At 49.3% G+C, this 22,726-nt stretch overlaps 1 protein-coding gene across 5 annotated transcripts in view; it reads left to right on the top strand.

Moving 5' to 3' along the window:
* The window catches only part of MYCBP2 (MYC binding protein 2), a 1,909,483-nt gene that overhangs the window by 932,091 nt on the left and 954,666 nt on the right, over positions 1–22,726 (top strand). For all 5 annotated transcript variants that reach the window (XM_078657470.1, XM_078657469.1, XM_078657471.1 and 2 more), the window contains one exon: positions 16,691–16,835. In XM_078657470.1, coding sequence (XP_078513596.1) covers positions 16,691–16,835 — 145 coding nt within the window. The remainder of the gene's footprint in view (positions 1–16,690; positions 16,836–22,726) is intronic.

Genomic DNA, 22,726 nt, shown 5'->3' with positions numbered 1-22,726 from the left:
AGCTCGTACCGGTGGAGGAGGAAGGCACAGGGGTCTATTCCCTGTACTTCCTTATCCCAAAGAAGGACGGATCCCTCAGACCCATTCTGGATCTACGCCCCCTCAACCTGTATATACTGTCAGAACACTTTCACATGCTTACACTGCAACAGATTCTTCCCCTGCTAAACCAAGGGGACTTCCTAGCAACCTTGGACCTCAAGGATGCTTATTTCCACATACCACTACACCCATCCCACAGAAAATACCTCAGGTTCACCATCCACAACAGGCATTATCAGTTCAAAGTCCTACCCTTCGGAGTGACCACTGCCCCCAGAGTGTTTACAAAGTGTCTGGCGACAGTTGCGGCGCACCTCAGGAGACAGAACATACATGTCTACCCTTACCTAGACGACTGGCTCGTTCAAGCAAAGTCGGAACGGAAGTGCGCCGGAGACATGTCCCACACCATTCGCCTCCTTCACAGTCTGGGGTTCTCGCTGAACTACCCAAAGTCGCACCTTCAACCAGCCCATGTGCGGCAGTATCTGGGCGCAACAATAAATACCCTGACTGCTATGGCTCAGCCAAACCCGGTCAGGATCGACAACATTCAGTCGCTGATCCAGAGGTTCAGACCGCAACACTCACTACCAGCGAGAGTGTTCATGCAGTTGATGGGCATGATGGCCTCCTGCATCTTCATAGTCCCGCACGCAAGGTTGCATATGCGTCCGCTCCAAGAATGCTTAGCAAATCAGTGGACACAAGCTCGGGGACAACTGACAGACCTAGTGTTGGTGACCGGTCGGGCATACAACTCTCTGCATTGGTGGAATCCACACAACCTTTGCAAGGGACGACCGTTCCAAGAGCCTGTGCCACAGATTATCCTAACAACGGACGCATCTCTCCAAGGGTGGGGAGCTCATGTGCTCCACTACATGGTGCAGGGACTGTGGACAACTCAGCAACAGAAGTTGCACATCAACTACCTGGAAGTGATGGCAATCTTCATGGCGCTCAAGTCCTTCAAAGTACATCTGTGCAACAAGGTCGTGTTGATCCGGACGGACAACATGACAGCCATGTACTACATCCAGAAGCAGGGAGGTACTCACTCGCCACAGCTGTCTCATCTGGCTCAGAGCATGTGGAAGTGGGCCATTCAGAGGAACATTTTCCTCATGGCAGAACACCTCCCGGGCAAGGACAATCAGATGGCGGATCTGCTCAGCAGATACAGCCATCAAATGCACGAGTGGGAGATACATCCATCAGTACTCCACCCGTACTTCCAGCAATGGGGTCATCCAGAGATAGACCTGTTTGCCACAAGGGAAAACGCAAAATGCCAAAGCTTTGCCGCCAGGTTCCCTCACCCAGACTTGCAAGGGAATGCGATATGGATGAACTGGTCAGGCAGATTTGCGTACGCTTTTCCCCCAGCGCCTCTCATTCCGCTGGTGGCAAGAAAGCTAAAGCAACACTCGATGACACTCATCCTAGTTGCTCCAACGTGGGCACGCCAACCATGGTACACCACGTTTCTAGAACTTTCCGTGGTACCGCATCAAAGGCTGCATCTCTCTCCAAGCCTCTTGACGCAGAGCCATGGCGACATTCAGCATCCAGATCCGCAACAGCTCAACCTGGCGATCTGGCTCCTGAGGTCCTAGAGTTTGGCTACCTCAACCTGCCTCCTGAATGCATGGATATCATACGAGAGGCGAGAAAGCCCACTACCAGAGCTTGCTATGCAGCAAAATGGAAGCGGTTTGTCATTTACTGTACAGAACACAATATCAACCCGCTGGATGCATCCATTCCTAACATCATCTGCTATTTGTTACATCTTTACAAATGCAATCTAGCGTACGCTTCCATTCGGATACACTTATCCGCCATAGCGGCTTATCTCCAGAACAGGCAGCATCTCTCTGTTTTCAGGGTGCCTGCCATTAAAGCCTTCCTGGAGGGACTGAAACGAGTCATTCCTCCGAGAACACCACCAGCTCCAGTGTGGAACCTCAATGTGGTCCTCACTAGGCTGATGGGCCCACCTTTTGAGCCACTGCACTCCTGCGAAATTCAGTTCCTGACATGGAAAGTGGCTTTTCTCATTGCTATTACATCGCTCAGGCGTGTTAGTGAGCTGCAAGCGCTCACAATCCAGGAGCCATTCATACAAATTAATTCAAACAGGGTAGTACTACGCACTAACCCCAAATTCCTTCCGAAAGTGGTGTCACAGTTTCATATCAACCAAACTATTGACCTGCCCGCATTCTTTCAAAACCCACAAACAGTAGCGGAAAGAATGCTCCATACATTGGACGTTAGGAGGGCGTTGATGTACTACATTGACAGAACACAACACTTTAGGAAAACACAACAGCTTTTTGTTGCCTTCTCAGCACAGCACAAAGGCAACCCTTTTTCCAAAGCAGGAATAGCCAGATGGATTGTTAAGTGCATTCAAATCTGTTATCAAAAAGCTAAACGTACTTTAACAATACCCCCAAGGGCGCACTCCACACGCAAGTTGGGGGCCTCCATGGCCTTCCTGGGGAACATTCCTTTGGAAGACATTTGTAGAGCAGCCACGTGGGCTACACCGCACACATTTACCAAACATTACTGTGTCGATGTGCATTCCAAGCAGCAAGCAGCTGTAGGACAGGCTGTTCTCAAGACACTTTTTCAGACTTCTGCAGCTGGCACGGGCAACCGCCGTTAATGGAGGGACTGCTATGTATTCTATGCAATAGATATGAATTTGGCAGCCCACATGCCTCGAACTGAATATGCTACTTACCAGTATGCATCTGTTCTTGGCATGTAGGGCTGCTAACATTCATATCGCCCACCCTCCTCCCCGGTGCCCGTAGCTGCTGCAGATACTCTCTTGCATTCAATCATTAGCATGGACATCCTTTACACTATTTCACTCCATCTCTGCCACAATGGCTAAAAACAATCTGGGGATGGAGTCGATGCCCATGCGCACTGTAGTCCAGGGGAGGAGCCACCTATCTCGTGATACTTCGAAGACTCTTCCAGGACAACAATGTGCAATCATCCGGACCCAACACTAGGCGGCGATCTATGCAATAGATATGAATGTTAGCAGCCCTACATGCCAAGAACAGATGCATACTGGTAAGTAGCATATTCAATCCCCTCCATGCTCAGATTGTTTTTTTCCGCCATTGGGTTCGGATGTACTTCTTAACTCTCGATCGGAAATTGTAAAAGTTACTTCTTTTTTCAAGGCCATAGGGGCGTCGGTATTGTCTTTCGTTCGGTGCCTTCAGCTTTCTTGTTCCTTGAACTCGACTTCGGAAGACTTCTTGACTTCGACGCCAAAGGCCCGTCGACGATCGACGATGGAACGGAGCCCGTTCAAGCGCTGCCCTGTCTGCAACTCTAAATATCCCCACATCGACGTGCACCCGGTGTGCAACAAATGTCTCTCACTGGACCACGACGAGGCCAGCTGCATGGCCTGTTCGAAGTTCCGGTCGAAGAAAACTCTCCGTCTTCGACGCGCTGCACGACAGTCGGCGCGAGAATCGGCACCAGACCCAGAGAACATATTCGGTGGTGACGACAGATATTGTACAAGACGACGAACCGGAACACTCGGACCCCGCGTCGGAGCCAGACTCCACCTACAACGAGGACGAGGAACAACTCTACGTCCATGATGAAGACATCGTTGAGGTAGGAGACGACGCACAACCTCTCGGAGCCGTCGACGACGACTCAGGCGAGGATCTCGGCCCAACCGCAGTAGCGGGGCCCCATACAGACTCTTCCACGGCTCAGGTCGAGGCATCGCCGGAAGGCCTTAGCCAAGATCTTCAAAACCGTTCTCTAGTCCCGCTTCAAGGCCAGACTAAGAACATTTCCAAAGAGCCATCAGTCGAAAGACCTCAATTAGTGGAAAAATCGAAGCCAAAACATAAAGACACAATATCGAAACCGAAAGTGTTGGCAACAGCCGTCGGCTCGAAGACTTCGGGACCTCCCAAGTCAAAACGGGCGCTCAACCCCTCGGAGTCCACAGGGGGCGTCGAGCCAAAGATCGGAGCGACAAAGCCTGTGTCTGCTGTTAAACACGTCACGCTCCCGTCGACCTCGACGTCGAAGCACGGTTCCAAAGATGGCGACTCTTCGAAGGGACTCAAGGCCCAAAAGGCCGTCGATCCGAAGATCCAAAAGCCGCAACTGGTCAAAGCCTTCGAGCCCAGGACCACCATCGGCTCGAAGGAGCAAACCTCCTCCACCATCACAGGCGTCCCTGCTCCGCAGCAACGCATCGAGTCGACGACACCTCACAAGCACGCGGACCAGGCGGAGTCGGTCGGTTCGAAGTCGAGGTCTTCGAAGCAGGTCAGCACGGCACCGATGCCTTTGGCGCCGATCAAATACTGCCTGCCCCCGACAGCTAGACCTAAGTCTGTGCAGCTCCAAAAAGCTGCAGACCCCTCCAAGTCGACATCAGTGGCTGCACCTGCCCAGCCTCGGGCCGACAACGTTCAGTTCCAGCCACCAACCTACGACGAACAGTCGAAATTATACATCGACTTTGAATCAGGCAGGCTCACCGTTTACAAACGGAAATTCAGACCTGAAACACCGATGGAGACTTACAAAATACCACTTAAGAAGAAGAGAGACTCCACTACCTCTCCCATTCTTTTTGAACCCATACACACATATGGGCAAGACTATACCTACTCACACACACCAATCACTGAGGATGTGGAGGAAGGGGACAATGAGGAGCAGTTTAACTACCCCATGGACACAGATCAAGATGAGTCCCAGCCATGGGCTGACACTGTTGACCCTGATGAACCACACACCACCCCTGACACCCAGTCATATGCAGTCAAGACTTCGCCTACTGAGGACACTGCTGCGTTCAACGCGCTCATTAGGAGAGCGGCACTTAACCATGACGTAGATATGCACACTGACCCCGTGGAGGAAGACTTTCTTTTGATACATTCTCCACATCGGAGAGATCTGTAAGAACTCTCCCTATGCTCAAAGGTGTGCTCAAACATGCAAGTGACATTTTTAAAGAGCCCACTAAGGCAAGGGTGGTGAACCCAAGGATTGAACGGAAGTACCGGCCTGCGCCCGTGGACCCTACCTACATCAAGGGCCAACTCCCACTGGACTCCTTAGTGGTAGCTAATGCTCGCAAGAGAGCGAACTCGCAAACAACGGGTGATGCTCCTCCTCCGGACAAAGAATCCAAGATCTTGGAAGCCTCTGGGAAACGTGTGGCTGCTCAAGCTGCTAATATTTGGAGGATCTCCAATACACAGGCCCTGTTAGCAAGATATGACAGGGCACACTACGACACTTTAGAGCAGCTACTGCAACACCTACCAGACACTTATAAGGAAGGAGCAGAAATGCTTATACAGGAGGGGAAGTTAATTTCCGACGCGTCCATTAAGTGTGCGCGTTAGATGCAGCCGACACAGCAGCTAGGGCCATAAACACTAGCGTTATGCTGAGGAGGCATGCCTGGCTCCGCATCTCAGGATTTAAGTCAGACATCCAAACTACCCTACTCAATCAGCCAGTAAACCCTGACTTCCTGTTTGGTCCAGAAGTAGACACCACTCTTGAGAAGATTAAGAAGGACACTGACACTGCGAAATCCATGGGGGCTCTGCAGTCTCAGCAGTTCAGGGGCGGTTCTTTTCGTCGCTCCGGTAATAGGGGAGCTTCAAGAGGGCAAGCGGCGCACCAAGCCCAATACACCAAGGGAGGCACACAAACCACCTACAACAAGAACAATAGGGGTGGATACCGTGGAAACAGCACCAAGGGCAGAGGACGTGGAAATAATAATGCCAGATCCTCCGCCAATAACAAGCAGTGACGTCTTGTCACTGCCCCCCGACCATATAACACCAGTCGGGGGGAGACTCCAGCAGTTCCTGCCAGTCTGGGAAAGCATTACCACGGACAGGTGGGTGAGACAACTTATACAACACGGTTATTGTCTAGAACTAACCTCCACTCTACCCAACATACCCCCAAGGCACCGTCCTATGTCTGCAGAGCACATGCACTTATTGCAGCAAGAAGTCATATCCATGCTGCAAAAAGGGGCCATAGAACTCGTGCCTTTAGAACAGGGAACAGGGGTGTATTCACTGTACTTCTTAATCCCAAAAAAGGACGGGTCTCTCAGGCCCATTCTAGACCTAAGACCACTAAACCAATACATCCTATCGGAACACTTTCACATGCTCACGTTACAGCAAGTTCTCCCGTTGCTCAGTCAAGGAGACTTCCTAGCAACCCTAGATCTGAAGGATGCCTATTTCCACATTCCCATTCACCCCAGTCACAGGAAATATCTCAGGTTCACCATCAACAACCAGCATTACCAATTCAAGGTCCTGCCTTTCGGGGTCACTACAGCCCCCAGAGTGTTTACGAAATGCTTGGCGACGGTGGCCGCGCAACTTCGGAGGCAACACATCCATGTCTATCCCTATCTGAACGACTGGCTTGTACAAGCAAAGTCAGCCCAGCTGTGTGCCAACCACATGTCACGCACAATCCACCTCGTACACAGTCTGGGATTCTCGCTCAATTACCAGAAGTCCCATCTTCAACCCGCACATGTACAGCAGTACCTAGGCGCACAAATAGACACGCTCGCTGCCACAGCTCAACCAAACTCAGCGAGGGTCACCAGCATGCAAGTGTTGATTCAAAAATTCAAGCCACAACACTTGCTCCCAGCGCAGGTGTTCATGCAACTGATAGGCATGATGGCCTCCTGCATCTTTATAGTCCCTCACGCGAGGCTTCACCTGCGTCCGCTTCAGGAATGCTTGGCACGCCAGTGGAACCAGGCTCAAGGACAGCTAAAAGACCTAGTGTGGGTGACCGGTCGTGCATACAACTCTGCATTGGTGGAACACACAAAACCTTTGCAGGGGACGACCGTTCCAGGAGCCTGTTCCACAGATTGTACTGACGACGGACGCATCTCTCCAGGGCTGGGGAGCGCATGTCCTCCATTATACAGTGCAGGGACTATGGACACCGCAACAGCAGAAGATGCACATCAACCTACTGGAACTGATGGCAATCTTCATGGCGATGAAGGCATTCAAGTTGCATCTCTGCAACAAAGTCGTGCTGATCCGGACGGACAACATGACTGCGATGTATTACATCCAGAAACAGGGGGGGGGGGACACTCTCCACAATTGTCACACCTAGCATAGTGCATGTGGAAGTGGGCAATTCAAAGAAACATGTTCCTCATGGCGGAACACCTCCCAGGCAGGGACAACCAGATGGCGGACCTGCTCAGCAGTCACAGCCATCAAATGCACGAGTGGGAGATACATCCCTCAGTGCTCCAACCATACTTCCAGTGGTGGGGTCATCCAGAGATCGACCTCTTCGCCACACAAGAAAACGCAAAATGCCGCACCTTCGCCGCCAGGTTCCCACACCCGCAGTCTCAGGGCAATGCGATATGGATGAACTGGTCGAACAGATTTGCGTACGCCTTTCCTCCAGCACCACTCATACCGCTAGTGGCGCGCAAACTGAGGCAACACTCCATGACGCTCATCCTGGTTGCTCCAACGTGGGCAAGGCAGACATGGTACACCACGTTCCTGGAGCTTTCCGTGGTTCCCCACCAGCGCCTCAGACTCACACCCAGTCTCCTCACTCAGAGCCATGGAGACATTCAGCACCCAGATCCGCAGCAGTTGAGCCTTGCAATATGGCTCCTGAGGTCATAGAGTTTGGCTACCTAAACCTGCCTCCTGACTGCATGGACATCATTAAGGAAGCTAGACGGCCTACCACCAGGGCCTGCTACGCGGCCAAATGGAAGCGTTTTGTTATATATTGCTCCAATAATAACATAAACCCACTTGACGCTTCCACGCAAAACATCATAAGTTACTTGCTACACCTATACAGATGTAATCTAGCGTATAGTTCCATCAGGATCCATTTAGCTGCAATGGCGGCTTATCTTCAAAATAGACAGCACCTATCCCTTTTCAGAGTGCCAGCCATTAAAGCTTTTATGGAGGGACTGAAAAGGGTAATTCCTCCAAGACACCCGCCTTCGCCTGTCTGGGACCTCAACATAGTCCTCACCAGGCTCATGGGCCCACCGTTTGAACCTCTTCACTCTTGTGAGATACAATTTCTCACATGGAAAGTGGCTTTTCTGGTAGCAATTACGTCACTACGACGAGTTAGCGAGCTGCAAGCCCTCACTATTCAGGAGCCTTTCATTCAGATACATGCTAATAGGGTTGTGCTGCGCACCAACCCTAAATGTATGCCCAAGGTAGTGTCACAGTTCCACATCAACCAAACTATTGATCTACCCGTATTCTTCCCAAATCCTGATTCAGTGGCAGACAGAGCACTACACACACTGGATGTTAAGAGGGCTCTCCTGTATTACATAGACAGGACTAAAGATTTCAGGAAAACTAAACAACTGTTCGTTGCCTTCTCTCCACAGCACAAGGGCAACCCAATTTCTAAATCAGGTATAGCCAGATGGATTGTTAAGTGCATTCAAATCTGTTATCAAAAGGCTAAATGCACGTTAACAGTTCCCCCAAGGGCGCACTCCACACGCAAGTTGGGGGCATCCATGGCTTTCCTAGGTAACATTCCTCTAGAGGACATATGTAGAGCAGCCACATGGACCACCATACACACATTCACCAAACACTACTGCGTGGATGTACACTCAAAACAGCAAGCTGCTGTAGGTCAGGCTGTTCTCAGAACTCTCTTTCAGACTGCTGCAGCTGGCACGGGCAACCGCCGCTAAGGAGGGTACTACTATTTATTCTATGCATAGATATAAATTCAGCAGCCCACATGCCTCGAACGGAATATGCTACTTACCAGTATGCATCTGTTCTTGTCATGTAGGGCTGCTGACATTTATATCGCCCGCCCTCCTCCCCGGTGCCTGTCGCAGCTGTAGCACTCAGTGTTAATTGAATCATTCTCACGCATGGTCATCACTTACTATATCACACTCCATCTCTGCCACAATGGTGAAAAACAATCTGAGCATGGAGGGGATGCCCATGCGCACTGTAGTCCAGGGGAGGAGCCACCTATCGCGTGATACTTCAAAGACTCTTCCAGGACAACAATGTGCAATCATCCGGACACAAAACACTAGGCGGCGATCTATGCATAGATATAAATGTCAGCAGCCCTACATGCCAAGAACAGATGCATACTGGTAAGTCGCATATTCCTTCCCGCACCCCACTCTCCTTTTAAAACGCTTAGCGACCAGTTGGTGATAATTGCGCTTTACAAATATAAATACAAATACCTGTCACTGCCCAGCCTCCCTCATAGGAAAATTGGCTGACTGAGCTGGGTGAAGCTAGTGACTTCAAGTCTTCCCCGGCCTCAGACCTCTTTTGCTCCTTGGGCCTCTACCACCCCCTTCCTCCTTGCCTGGCTGGCCTCGTAGGTGAGCTCTGCCTTGGCTGACACTTCCTTCTTTGGAAATGAGCACTGATCCCATAGTTGGCATCCTCCATCAGGACCAAACTGGGTGTGGAACAGGTGCCCCCTTTTATTGAAGTCTTTATGATTTTGTTTGGGGCTTGGGCTAATCCTGATACAGCAGCCCCTGTGGATCATTATATATCGCACAGACACCATCCTTCCCCTGATGATCCAGCCTCCCTTCCCCGGCACCGTACTCCTCATAGTTTTGTGGTATGGCCTCCCATGATTCCAACTCTCTTCCTAATGTCCCTCATGATAGAGATTCTAGGAGACTAGACACTTGTGGCAGGCATTTTTTCTCCTCCTCCAGTTCTGCACTACAATCCATCAATATGTCTTGCATCCTTGCATGTTTTTCCCATGCATTGTGGGAGTCATTGACATGTCTTTTGCCTTTGGTTCTGATAACACCCAGGATGAACTTGCCTAATTAATACAAAACGGGCAGCAAGCAGCTAAATTGATCATGCGTTGTGGTATGAGAACTACTGATTCAGTGTCAGGCCATGGTCTCTTTTGTGGCGTGGAGTCGTTGCTCCTGGCTTCACACCTCTGGTTTTTCAGAGGCTGTTCAAGCCACCATGAATGATATGCTTTTTGATGGAACCAGTCTGTTTGGTGCACATGTCGACTCTGCTTTGCTTTGGCTTCTCTTCTCCTGTCCCCAGTGCCAGCCTGTCTGTCTAATCACTACAGTGCTCCTCTCCTTAGTGATACCCATTTGCCCTTTAAAGACGGCTTCTCCTTAGAAGCTCGTCTTTTGGAATTACACCTGTGTGGCTTCCTGCAGGAGGGAGGTAACACCTCTCTCCCAAGCATGCCATTATAGTGTCCTTTCCTGAGTCATTAGCATATCTCCCCAGTAGTGCAGAAAGATGTCTGCAGGGCAATGACCATGTACATCTGTAAACGGGCACTACAAACCTTGGGCAACTAAAGTGGCAACTTCTAAAGTTGCACATTGCCCACCAGTGTCATTAAACTTGATTAAACCATTAAATCAGATTTACAGCTGTCATTATTTTGAGATCATACTGTACTAACCTTAGTAGTATCATTCAGAAGTTAGCGTGGCTAGTGTGCCAGCCTGTAACTCTGTACTTGCCAATGAGCCTACTAGCCTTTCCACAGTAAAAACAACAATTTAATGTTTTTACTGCTGGAACATGTAAAAGTACAGGTTCCACTTTATAACACACAGCCCCCTGCTATACGGCTTGTTAGGGGTCACTTGCATATATTAAAAAAATGGGGATTTGAGCTTTGCCAGTATTTTAAATGGCAAAGTCGAATTAACAGTTTTGACTACGCTTCCAGTTTTCAGTGGCAGACTGGGAGCCATGTTTTACCTTGTCGTACACATGGGGGCACAATGAGTGTTGCAATCCACGAGAAACACCTCAACCTACAGGCCCTAGGAACCCCTGGTACCGTATGCTAGAGACTACAATCAAATTAGGTTATGCCAGTTGGGGAAAGGACAATTAAACATATACCATTTTAAGAGCACATGCACTGAGTCCTGTTAAGCAGGGCTCAGGGCATTCTAGAGAAATTACACTAGTACCTAGTAGTCTAAAATGGGGGCAAAAAGTGGGCGGTAAACCTGCAAAAAGCCGGTTTCCTTACACAAGTCAACATGAAGCCATACAGTACATTTACCAGGGCGTGGGAGCATTGCAGAGTAAATCTACCGTATCCAGTTTAGCACTAGGGGATTTTCTAAACGTGATAAATCTGTGGTTAGATAGAGTATCTATCACAAAAAATGTTACCGAAGATGAGTACTCTTCTCTGGTAGCCATGATATAGACCAACAATGAGGAATCAAAATCATGGTTAGGTTTTCACAGACCGTGTACATTAAGAAACTGACTTAAAAACCCTGAACTGGCTGCCTATTGAAGCCAGAATTCAGTTGAAAATTGCCTGTATGACACACTCGGCCGTACACCACAAGGCACCCAACTACCTCTCTCATAAGCTGACCATATCAGGAGGCTCAAGATCCAACAGAAGCACAAACACTCTCCTCCTGAAACCACGGAGATTCCGGAAGGAAAAAACATACAAACGCTCCTTCTCTGGAATGGCACCTAGGATCTGGAATGCACTCCCACCAGAAACCAGGCTTATCCCGTCCACTATACTCTTCAAGAAAGAGGTGAAGGCCATCCTTATGGCTAAATACACCTGAACACTATTGATACTGGAACAATGACAGTATTTGGCCCCCACATTATCGGCTGGATGAATATTTATCTATGTCAGTCCATTTTTTGTCTGCTTCTGGATCTAATTCATTGCACGGATGCTATACTATTGATTTCCAACTTGTCTATTGGGTTGTACACAAGGACTTGAGTGCCTCAATAACCTGCAACGCACCCACTACTGACTACTTCTTTGCTCTCAACATTGTGTTTACTCACCCTCTGGGGTGCTATAATCTTATCCGTTTAGACATTGTACTGCTTCCATTTTATTGTTTCTTGATTGTTATTACTCTGTATACTCTTGTATGACTGATACCCTATTTTTTGCATCTCACTGTCTACGGAATCTCATATTGATTTAAGAGTCTTGTTTATCCTACCTACTGTTACTGTAAAGCGCTCTGATATCTGCAAAGATCTTGTTCGCGCTATATAAAACTTTAAAAATAAAATAAATAAAAAGAAACAACTTAATTTTTCATCTAATTGACCATCACACTCTGAACAGTGCAGTTTAATATATCACATTAAATTAACAGGCAAACAATTAAACAGAAATGACAGAAGCGGACATTCTTAGATTCACGTGCAAATACAGCTCTTACATGACTTGTAATTTAGAGAAGATCAGTCAGTATGCAGCTGAACGCTGTATAAATCAGAAGTTGGTTTGTTGACACTCAAGGCATTCTCCCAAAGTATTGAGCAAGATGTTTGTTGGCAGCAAACCTAGCACAGCTACTGAAAACAGCAAATGTACTTCTTCAGGAAGCACTTGTTTATGTCCCAGTCACTCCCTGCTGATAGACATCATCCGCGATGTAGGTTGTCAGGAAAAGCATGCCTTTGAAAAAGAAAGGGCTTGCAGAATTCATTGCAGATTTATGTAGGAACCACTTTATTCTCTTCTAAATAAAACATTTCTGGTCAACAACATTGCTGGATTGAAATACTAGCTAAATAAACAAATGCTATTAAAATTATTCTTAATTTTTTTTTAAACACTGAGGAACTGTAACGTCTGCCAAAACAAGATATCTTGTTAGGAGTGAAAGGGTAAGCGCTAATGCTTAGTAAATCTCATCCACAATTTTCCCACAAAACATATGGACCCTCCTGGAATCTAACACAGTAGATTACAGAAGGAAGCACCATGGCAATCCATGGACGTATTGCAGCACATTGTGTTTTTCTGAGCATAACTGTAGGCCATTGCAGAGGTAGGTCCTGTGAGGCTCACAACCACTTTGAATGTCAAGGGCCAGAGTGAAAGGAAAATCTTCCTGTTATAAAATCGATTTCCTAATGCTGCCAGAATAATAAGGATTTTCCTGATTATTTATTTTTATCAATGAGTAAAACTCTTATATAGTGCAAGGGTAGTGATAAACCTGGGTCTCCATTAAGGGAGCAAACTGCAGAGTGAATGAGAGAGTCATTGAAAAGATGATTACTAAGGTGGTGAATGAAAGGGCTTGACTCTGTGTGCCTTATTTTCCCTGCCTAACTGCATTGTGTAGGAACGTGGGTTTCTGTTGCAGTAACCCCCCTACTTTTGCACGAGATAACTGATGCACTTTTCTTTGGTGTGCCCTGGGTCCCTGTCAATCAGGTTCCCAGGGCCTGTGTTCTTTCCCCAAAAACGAACCCAATTGGCATCTCTTGTCACAGGTCAGCCCCTGGTAAATGGTACCATAGGTACCCAGGGCACTGTGACAAGAGAAGACCACTAAGGTCTGCAGCACTTCTTGTGCCACCCTTAGAAGCCCTGTACCCTGACACACACACACTGCCTTTGCAGGCTGAGTGTCTTGGTGCCGAACAAAAGAAAGAGTCGATATGGCACACATCCCTGTATGCCATGCCCACAAACCACTGCCCTGGCATACCTCAGTCACCCCTCTAGCTGGGTGCCCTATGCAAGTGTTGTGTGTACAGGTGCATGAGCCCTGTACCCCTACAGTACCCAGGACCATTCCTGGGCACTGTAAGTGCAGTGCTGCCATTAACAGTATATGGTGCTGGAAGGTCGTCATCACGAACTCCGCAGCACCATGATGGCTACACTGAAGACTGAGAAGTTTGGTATCAAAATTCTCAGCACGTTAAATCCACACTGATGACCGTGTGGATCTAATGTAAAGTGCATGGCAGAGGGCAACTTAAAGTTGCTCCCTGAAACTAACCCACAACTAGCATCCTGACTGAGAGGCTGCCACCCAGCAGACATGTTGCTGGTCCTCTGGGTAGAGCCATCTGCTCTCGTGGGTCTGCAACCATGCACATCCTGTGGCGAGGTGCTAGGCCTCCTCCCCTAGGATGGGCAGGGGAAGCTTCAAAGGCATGCCGCTTAGGTGAGCTTCTTCAGGTCACTTGTTGTACTCTGCAACTGGCCCCCACGGGTTCTGACCCCCACTGTGGCGGGAAGACAGGCGGGAAAACCAGAGGAAGGAAAGGGGATGTGCCAGCCTCTGCCAACCCCACCCCTCAGGTGGGGAAAGCGAGGTGAAGGATGGGTGCCCTACCCAATCAGGTCTAGACTATTGCCCCCGCCCACTGAAGAGTGGCAGGATAGGGGGTGTACTCACCCCAGGAAAGGGACCCATTGGTCCCTGCCCTTTCCCTACCTGTAAAGCCCCTAAATGTAGTATTTAGGGGTACCCTGAACCTTCCTTCCTCAGATCCCGATTCTGAAACAAGAAGAACAAGAAGATAGAAGACCTGCTGTGCAGCTGCTAACAAGAGGACGACACGAGGACGACACCACCCCTACAGGCCTCTCGACCCTCAAACTTGCTCCTGCTAAATCCCGGCATCTCCTGTGGTCAGCAACCTCAAAAACCCCGGAGGACCTGACTGCCTTGCTCATCTAAAGACTGGGACTCCCACGAGCAGTGGTCCTGCTCAAAAAGGAACAACCCCTGGTGCTTGCCAGGAACTGAGAATCCAGCACACTCTGCACCCGCCGAGCCCGACCTGTGCCTGAGTGAAGAAAGACCACGAGGACGTCCCCCGGCGACTGTGACCACAAATCCAGCACCCAAAGTCCCTCCTCAATGCTCCTGACGACGCCTACAGCCTCACAACCAGGGACCCCTCCAACCGCGACCAGCTGAGGGTAAGATTTCCCGACACCAAAAGACACCCCTGCACCCGGCGCCCCACGGCCCCCTGTGCCCAACTCCTGGGTGGCTACCTAACCTCCAGCTTCCCAACTTACCTCTGGAAGTGGTGGTCGCACCTGAAGAATCTCCGTCCCGGAGTCTGCAGCCTTAGTTCCATTCACAGCTTTCCTATTGGAATACAATGGGCGCCCGACTACCCAAAAGCATCCTGCACTCAGCCGCCCGAGTGCCACTGGGAGTGCAGCATCTGTCCTATCCTACTTCCCCACTTGCCCTGTGTAAGTGACCTGGAGATCAGCTCCCACAGCCGCGTGGCCTGCCTGCTAGCAGCCACCAACCAAAGGCCCCCTGCCGTCATAGGCTAACATTGGGCCTACTCACTCTGCACCTGGCTGCCCCTGTGCCGCTGAGGGTGTAACGACTGTACCTACCTGACCCTGAGCGACCCCCGAGTCTTGCCCCAGAGCCTTAACTCTGCCAGTCGAGTACTTAACCCAAAGACCGATAACTTGATTTTCTCTATAGGGTAACATTGGCTGGTTTTCACTTGGAACTTCTTCAAAGTGTCGAGTTTTGCAATTTTCAAATATTCCTTAAAAATCGTCCGATCCACAAAAACGAAATTACTCGTCTGTTACCAGGAGAGATCCCAGTGCTGGATCTTTGTGCCCAGGACTGACCTTCAAAAGTAATTACAATTGTGATTTTCCGATAACCTGATTTTCTCCTGTAGGATACCATTGCTTGGTTTTTACCAACATTTCTTATGGCGATTTTCAAAACATACAAATATTCGTTAAAAATCGCCTGTGTAACAAAAACGATTTCTTTCAACTGTTTACAGGAACTGCACCAGGGCTGAATCCAGGATCCAGCCCTGAGTAAGGAAAACATTTGTAAACTGGTTTTATTGCATTTACTTAAAACTTCCCATTGAGCTCAATATTCTAATTGTGTTTAACTTGTGTTGCATATTGCAACAACTGTATCAATTGCATTGTAAAGTCTATTGCTATTTGAAAGTTTTCAATTGCAACATCTCATTCTGGGAAAGTATTTTTATACCTACTTGTGGTTCTAAAATAAAACAACAATATATTTTTATATACAAAACAATTGGCCTAGAGTTCAGTTCTTGAGTGTGTGAGACCATTTGCTGACTGAGTGTGTACAACAAATGCTTTACACTGTCCTCTGATACTGCCTTACTGCTCGACCAAGCTACCACTTTAGAGAGCAAGATTATATCTAACTTTAGCCTCTGCCAAACCTCTGGGGACTTTTGACTCTGTGCACACTGTACCTTACTTTGGTGCAGTATATACAGAGCCACTTTCGTACACATATCCCACAAGGAACAAATGTTTTCTTTTTGCTTTTCACTCATTGACTTTAGTCCTTTGTTTTACCAGTTGCTCACCTCTTAATTACTGTGTGCTTTTTGAAGTAAAGCATCCATGATGTTCAGAATGGCTGGTTTTGTGCGGGGGGGGGTTCCAAAAAATGTGACGTTGAAAAAAGGCAGCAAGTACCTGATCACTAGTCTGAAAGTCAGTTTGTCAATCAAAAAACATTACTCCTTTCTTATCAAAGTTAAGATAGGCGTCTGGGCCAGTAAATGAGAAAAAGTGAAAATGCAGGTTTTCTATAGTCACTAGTTAATGTGCTAAAACTGAAGTGAGTATTCCGTGTGAAAATAATAGTTTCTTGTAAATTAACCTCACTTTATTATTTGTTGTATTTTAGTCGGTGGGAAGGTTTTCACTCTTTAATACAACTTTACTTTGATAGGTGGCTTCAACCTGATTCCTTTGCTGATCCTCAGAAGACATCGCTGATCCTAAATAAGGATGACATCCGTTGTGGGTGGCCCACTACCATCACTGTACAGACCAAAGATCAGTACGGAGATGTGGTGCATGTTGCAAATATGAAGGTGAGGTCAAGTTTAGCCCATAATATGTCCCTTGTATTAATACATTTGACAAACATTCAACAAAAGAATTCAGGTTACCATGAGTTTGGTATGTATAGAAGTAGTTGGGTTTGGTGATCTTGAGAAACTATATAGTGCAGTTCAGACATGGTTTTTGCCTTTGGATAATTTGTTTTTTGGCTTGATCGGATTGTTAGGATTTAAAGAAATACCATAAAAGTTCTACATAGTATATCAAAAAGAAACAATGCTTACTTTTTGTCTCATGTGACATTAAAATCACTTCTGATGGATTTTTTTTAACCACAGGTTCCGCACCGTAAGAATATCACCAGGCGCTAGATTGGATCAGGAGATGTTTTAGCAGTGTTGCTGCATGCCAGCAGGTGGGGTAGTACGGCTCAAGTGTGACTCCGTACCGCCCCTTAAGTGACCAAGCAGAGCCACATATATGTGCCATGCCTACATGCTGATGTCAGTTCCTTTCTTTCTATGTCCTTAGACTCATATCTGGACCTCAGTTCCAAATTTGTCAGACGTTCGACAACTGTAGAAATACTTCGACAGTGTGCTATGGAACGATGCCTCAGTGACAGGATTTCAAGTCATCTAAACTCCTTAACTATGTAAACAAACAAGGACCCCCTGATACGGATAATTATCCTGGGACAGGGTAAGCAATATGTATGAAATAACAATCCCAGGCATATAATAAAGCAACAACCAATAGATAGAACAAACAAACTAGTGCAGTTTAAAAAACATATACATTTTTAATTTGATAAAAAAAGGATTAAATGTAAAACAGTACATTGATCATTTTTGATAAAAGTTAAAAGAGAGGAGGTTAGGTGGCATCCGGATGCCACCTAACCTCCTCTCTTTTAACTAAAAAAACATTTTATGAATACAAATGTATCATTCTAGATCTTTTTATCAAAAATGATCAATGTACTGTTTTACATTTAATCCTTTTTTTATCAAATTAAAAATGTATATGTTTTTTAAACTGCACTAGTTTGTTTGTTCTATCTATTGGTTGTTGCTTTATTATATGCCTGGGATTGTTATTTCATACATCTAAACTCCTTAAGTCATGTGACAAGTGTGCCCTTATGCTGATACTTTGTCTAGATTTTGCTAGAAACACAGAGGTTTGTTTTCAAGACCACAGGCATTAAAGACTCCGTCAGTGTACCAACCCGAATGAGAAAAACATTTGTACTGCAACCACCCCACAACCCACAGAGCAATATTTGAGCAAGATGTGTGTTCAGGTAACAATCAATCCATAAGACGTTACAAGGATAGTTAGTTCAATCCCAAACCCTCCTCCTTTAAGGAATAACACACTCAATGATGCTAAAACACGAGGGATAGCTTTTTAAAAAAATTTAAAATCAAAATCCTAATCTAACGCACGCAATAGAATATTTAACCACACTGAAGACAAATAAAATTACTTTTACTAAAATTGTGAATAAGAGGAATAGCTCTATCATGTTTGCTGTTGTGAATTTATAGGAAAAAGGCTTTTTGCTGGTTTCACCCCTACTTATTTGCCCTCATTTTGACTACTTAGCACTGGTGTAATGGCTCTGAAAGGTCCTGAGCCCTGCTAATCAGGACTCAATGCATGTGCCCCAACCCTTCAGATGTTCAGTGCACATATACACGGTTGATTGGCTTATACTCATTTAGCATAGCCTTACTTATTTTCAAGTCCTAGTATGTGGTACCAGGGGTAAGCTAGTGTTTACTTAGAAGCTTGTGCACTTGTTGTGCCACTGAGTGGGAAAAGACAAAACATGATTCCCATTGGAAACTGGATGGGAAGTTTTAAGCTGTTAGCTTAACTTTGCCATTTTGAACAATGGCAAAGCCCAAGCTCCCTTTCTGATGTGTAAGTCACCCCTACAGCAGGCCTATTGAGTCCTAAAGCAGAATGCAGCACATTAGTAAAGTAACATTTTGTTAAATATGTTCTAGCTGTAAGAACCTGCAGTTTTCATTTTTACAAAGAGAGATTGGTCAGTGGTTGCCGGTAAGTTTTGGAGGGAGGGGGCGGACAGGACATACTCACATGCACACGCACACATATTTATAACACTCACAGCAATGCATTCACTCACACACACACACACATGCATTCTCAAAACTCTTCACCAAACATTCATGCATATATGCATGCATGCACCAAACATTAATCTAAAAGAAAAACAAACACTTACCTGCAGCCAGCTCTGCCTCGGAGGTTTCAGGAGGCTTGGGACTGCTGCCTTCCCTCATTGGCTGACCTAAGGTCAGCCGATGAGAATAGGCAGCAGTCCCAGCGTCATCACGGAGTGGAATGGGGTCAGTGAGACTGCTCACCCAACACCACACTGTGATTAAGTGTCACTGATTGACACTCTAACCTTGGTGTTTCAGGGCTAAAACTGAAGTGCCCAGGTGCAAGGCAATCAGTGACGCTACCTCAGGGACCTTTGCTGAGCTGAGGAGTTCATGCCCACAGGAGCTGTGACTTCCTCAGCCCAGCATAGTTCAGCTCAGGCAGCCAGGAACCTCCAAATTAGCACATGTCTGGCTCCTGGCTGCCTGACCTGAAAATGAACAGTGTCTGTCAGCCTGACCATTGTTCAGCCTGACAGACACTGTTTGTGAGGGGCAAAAGATGGAGGGGTATGGCCTCTCAGCCCCAATGGACCGGCCGCGGCTAAGATTGCCAGCCTAATTGGTAAGTACAGAGTTTAAGTTTAATTCAAGCTATCTGAAAGAGACACGTTAGTATTAGATTCCTTACCTTAGAATATCCCCAGGCGTCAGACTGGATCCGGAAACTTTTGCGTAGCAGTACCCTTGCGCGTCGGTAGGCGTCGTCTGCGGCTCCGCGTCCGTCGTGATGACGTCGTCGGAGTACTTAGACGCCGCCTCCGCGTGCTGACGTCATTTCTTCTTTTTTCCGCACCAGCAAGCGCAGATCTGGAAAAAGCAGTAACCCTAGTCATTTTTTGACTAACTTTTTGGATCGATTTTGATCATTTCTCAAAGTCTTTCGACTCCGATCGGTGCCGTAGGGATGCCCGCTGTAAGCACTGCGAGGATTGCGACCGCCTGATGTCGGTCACGGATCCTCACCACCTGTGTTTAACTTGTCTAGGCGTCGATCACGACGACAAGGCCTGCTCCGACTGCCGGGCCCTCTCTTCAGGCGGGAGCGGTCCCGCAGGCTACTCGAACTCCGGCAGTCGGTCCCGCGCCGCGAGAGGTCTCGGTCCCATGGGAGGTCGAGGGACAGGTCGCGGGCTCGGAGCCACCACAGCTCCGAGAGTAGGCCGCACTCCTCCGGGTCGAAGTCGTCAGGTAAGAAGCACAAGAAGTCCAAGCGGCGTCATCGCTCTTCGGACTCCCCCCGACGCTCGCGCGATGCGGCCGGGGGTTCGGGTGACACCACCCACGCGGCTCCGAAGGAGTCGCGGGCGCCGCGTGCAGCTCCACACCCTCCGGTCCCTGGGCTGAACGCGTCGCAGGAGGAGATCGAGTGCTTCCTCATGGCCATGAGGAATCTCCTCCGACGGGCTCCGCGGCGCCTTCGGGCCCAGCGGACCCGTCTGGGACCCCTAGCGGGTCGGGGGGTTTGGCCCCGACGCCGTCGGGTGCTGCGGCCCCGACGCCGCCGACGCCTCCGGGCCCGGCGCCGCAGGTTCCCGTTCTCCCGACGCCACCGGCGCCTTCTGGCCCGGCGCCGAGGGGTTCAGTTGTTCCGGCGCCGCTGGCGCCTTCGGGCCCGGCGCCGCAGGACGCCGCTGGTCCTCCTTCGGGATCTGGTTCGTCGCCGGTGGACCTTACGACCTCCCCGGCATCGGACCCTCAGGTGTCGCCTCCGGCGCCGTCCTCGAGCGGCGACGTCCCCGGTCCCACATTCGTTCCTGTTCAGCCGCCGGGACGGCCCCGATGGGCGCCGCTCCAGACGTCGTTTGGAGAGTTTCACTTCTATGAACAGGCCCCATTAGTTGAGAACCCTGAGTTTCAGGAGATGGGTGATGAAGAGGACTGGGAGGGGTCTGAGGACCCTCTGACCAGAGAGTGTCAGTCTCATGAGGACTGGGCAGGAGACCTTGGGGAGGCCAGTGGCCTGGACACCTCTCCAGACACTGGTTTTGTCTCCCCTCCTACAGTGGCTTCGGAGGAGGGGGCAACCTATAGTGTGGTGCTGATGAGGGCTGCCAAGGCCTTGGGCCTTGAGCTCCCCGTCGCGTCCGTGAGGACTAATCTCCTCACTGAGGTCCTAATACCGCAGTCAAGCTCGGCCGAGCCTCTGCTGCCCTTTAATCAGGCCTTGACCGACGTTCTTCTGGGCACTTGGTCCAAGCCCGCTACGGGTTCGCCCGTAGATAGGAACGTGGCCAGACGCCACCGCCCAGCCCCGGGCGACCCATGTTTCCTGTCCACCCACCCCACCCCCGAGAGCCTGGTGATCCAGGCCTCCAATTCCCAGACCGCGTTCCCGATGGACAGGGAATCCAAGAGGTATGAGCAGTATGGTAAAAAGATCTTCTCATCCCTTAGTCTGGGTCTGCGGTCTTCCAACACCGCATGCCTCTTGGGCCGTTACACCCACGGTCGCGGAAGTGCTGCCAGAGTGTCCATTGGAGGTACGGGCCAAACTCGGCCAAGCCCTTGTGGAGGGCCGGGATGCAGCCAAATATTCCATCCAGTGTGGGCTGGATACCACCGACTCGCTAGGTAGAGCGATGGCAACGACGGTGGCGGTCAGACGCCACGCCTGGCTGAGGTCCGCTAACTTTTCGGCAGATGTCCAGAACACACTCATGGACATGCCATTCGATGGCCGTCGCCTCTTCGGCGACAAAGCAGACCATGCGATTGAGTGCTTTAAGGACTCCAGGGCTACGGCCAAGTCCTTGGGCCTCTCGGCTCCGCGCCAGCAATCGGCTGCTTTTCACTCCTTTTGTGGCCACGTAAGGGGTGCGCCCACACGTGCCGCCAGCCACGCTCCGCAGGGCAATACCCAACGCGGTGGCGGCCGTGGGAACCGCCGTCCGGGCGGTCGGGGGCAACGGCGAGGTCAGTCCACACCTTCCCCCGCAGCATCCGCCTCAAAACCCTCCTAGTCCGTGCTTTCAGGCACATGTGACGCCAGTGGGGGGCAGGGTTTGCCATCACCACCTCCACTGGCGCACTGTCACTTCGGACAGGTGGGTGCGTCAAATTGTCCGAAGGGGCTACTCCCTCCCCTTCGAGGCGACTCCTCCAGCCATGCCACCGCAGAACCACCGTGTATCGGGGGATCATTTTCGACTTCTGCAGGAGGAAGTTACGGCCCTCTTGGCCAAGGGGGCCATCGAGCGCGTTCCTGGGCCAGAAGTAGGGTGTGGTTGCTACTCCCACTACTTTCTGGTACCCAAGAAGGGCAAAGGGGGCCTACGCCCTATCTTGGATCTACGGAACTTCAACGGCTTCCTCCGGAAGGAGAAGTTCAAAATGCTGACACTGGCTCAGGTCTTAGCTGCCCTGGACCCAGGGGACTGGATGGTAGCGTTGGACTTGCAGGACGCTTATTTCCACATCCCTGTCCTGCCTGCCCACCGGCGCTACCTGCGGTTCATGGTTGGCCACGAGCACTTTCAGTTTACCGTGCTCCCCTTCGGCCTTACCAGCGCCCCACAGGTGTTCACGAAGGTGATGGCGGTGGTCTCAGCTCATCTGCGCAGGTTGGGGGTTTCAGTCTTCCCCTACCTTGAGGACTGGTTGTTGAAGGCGGGCTCGCCCCAGACAGTCGGCAGCCACCTCCAGACTACGGCAGACCTCCTGCACCAGCTGGGGTTCTCCATCAATGTGCCAAAGTCACACCTGTGCCCCTCTCAGAA

This window comes from Lissotriton helveticus, chromosome 8 (assembly GCF_964261635.1).
Source record: "Lissotriton helveticus chromosome 8, aLisHel1.1, whole genome shotgun sequence".
Taxonomy (NCBI): domain Eukaryota; kingdom Metazoa; phylum Chordata; class Amphibia; order Caudata; family Salamandridae; genus Lissotriton; species Lissotriton helveticus.
This window is presented reverse-complemented; position numbering and strand designations above follow the sequence as displayed.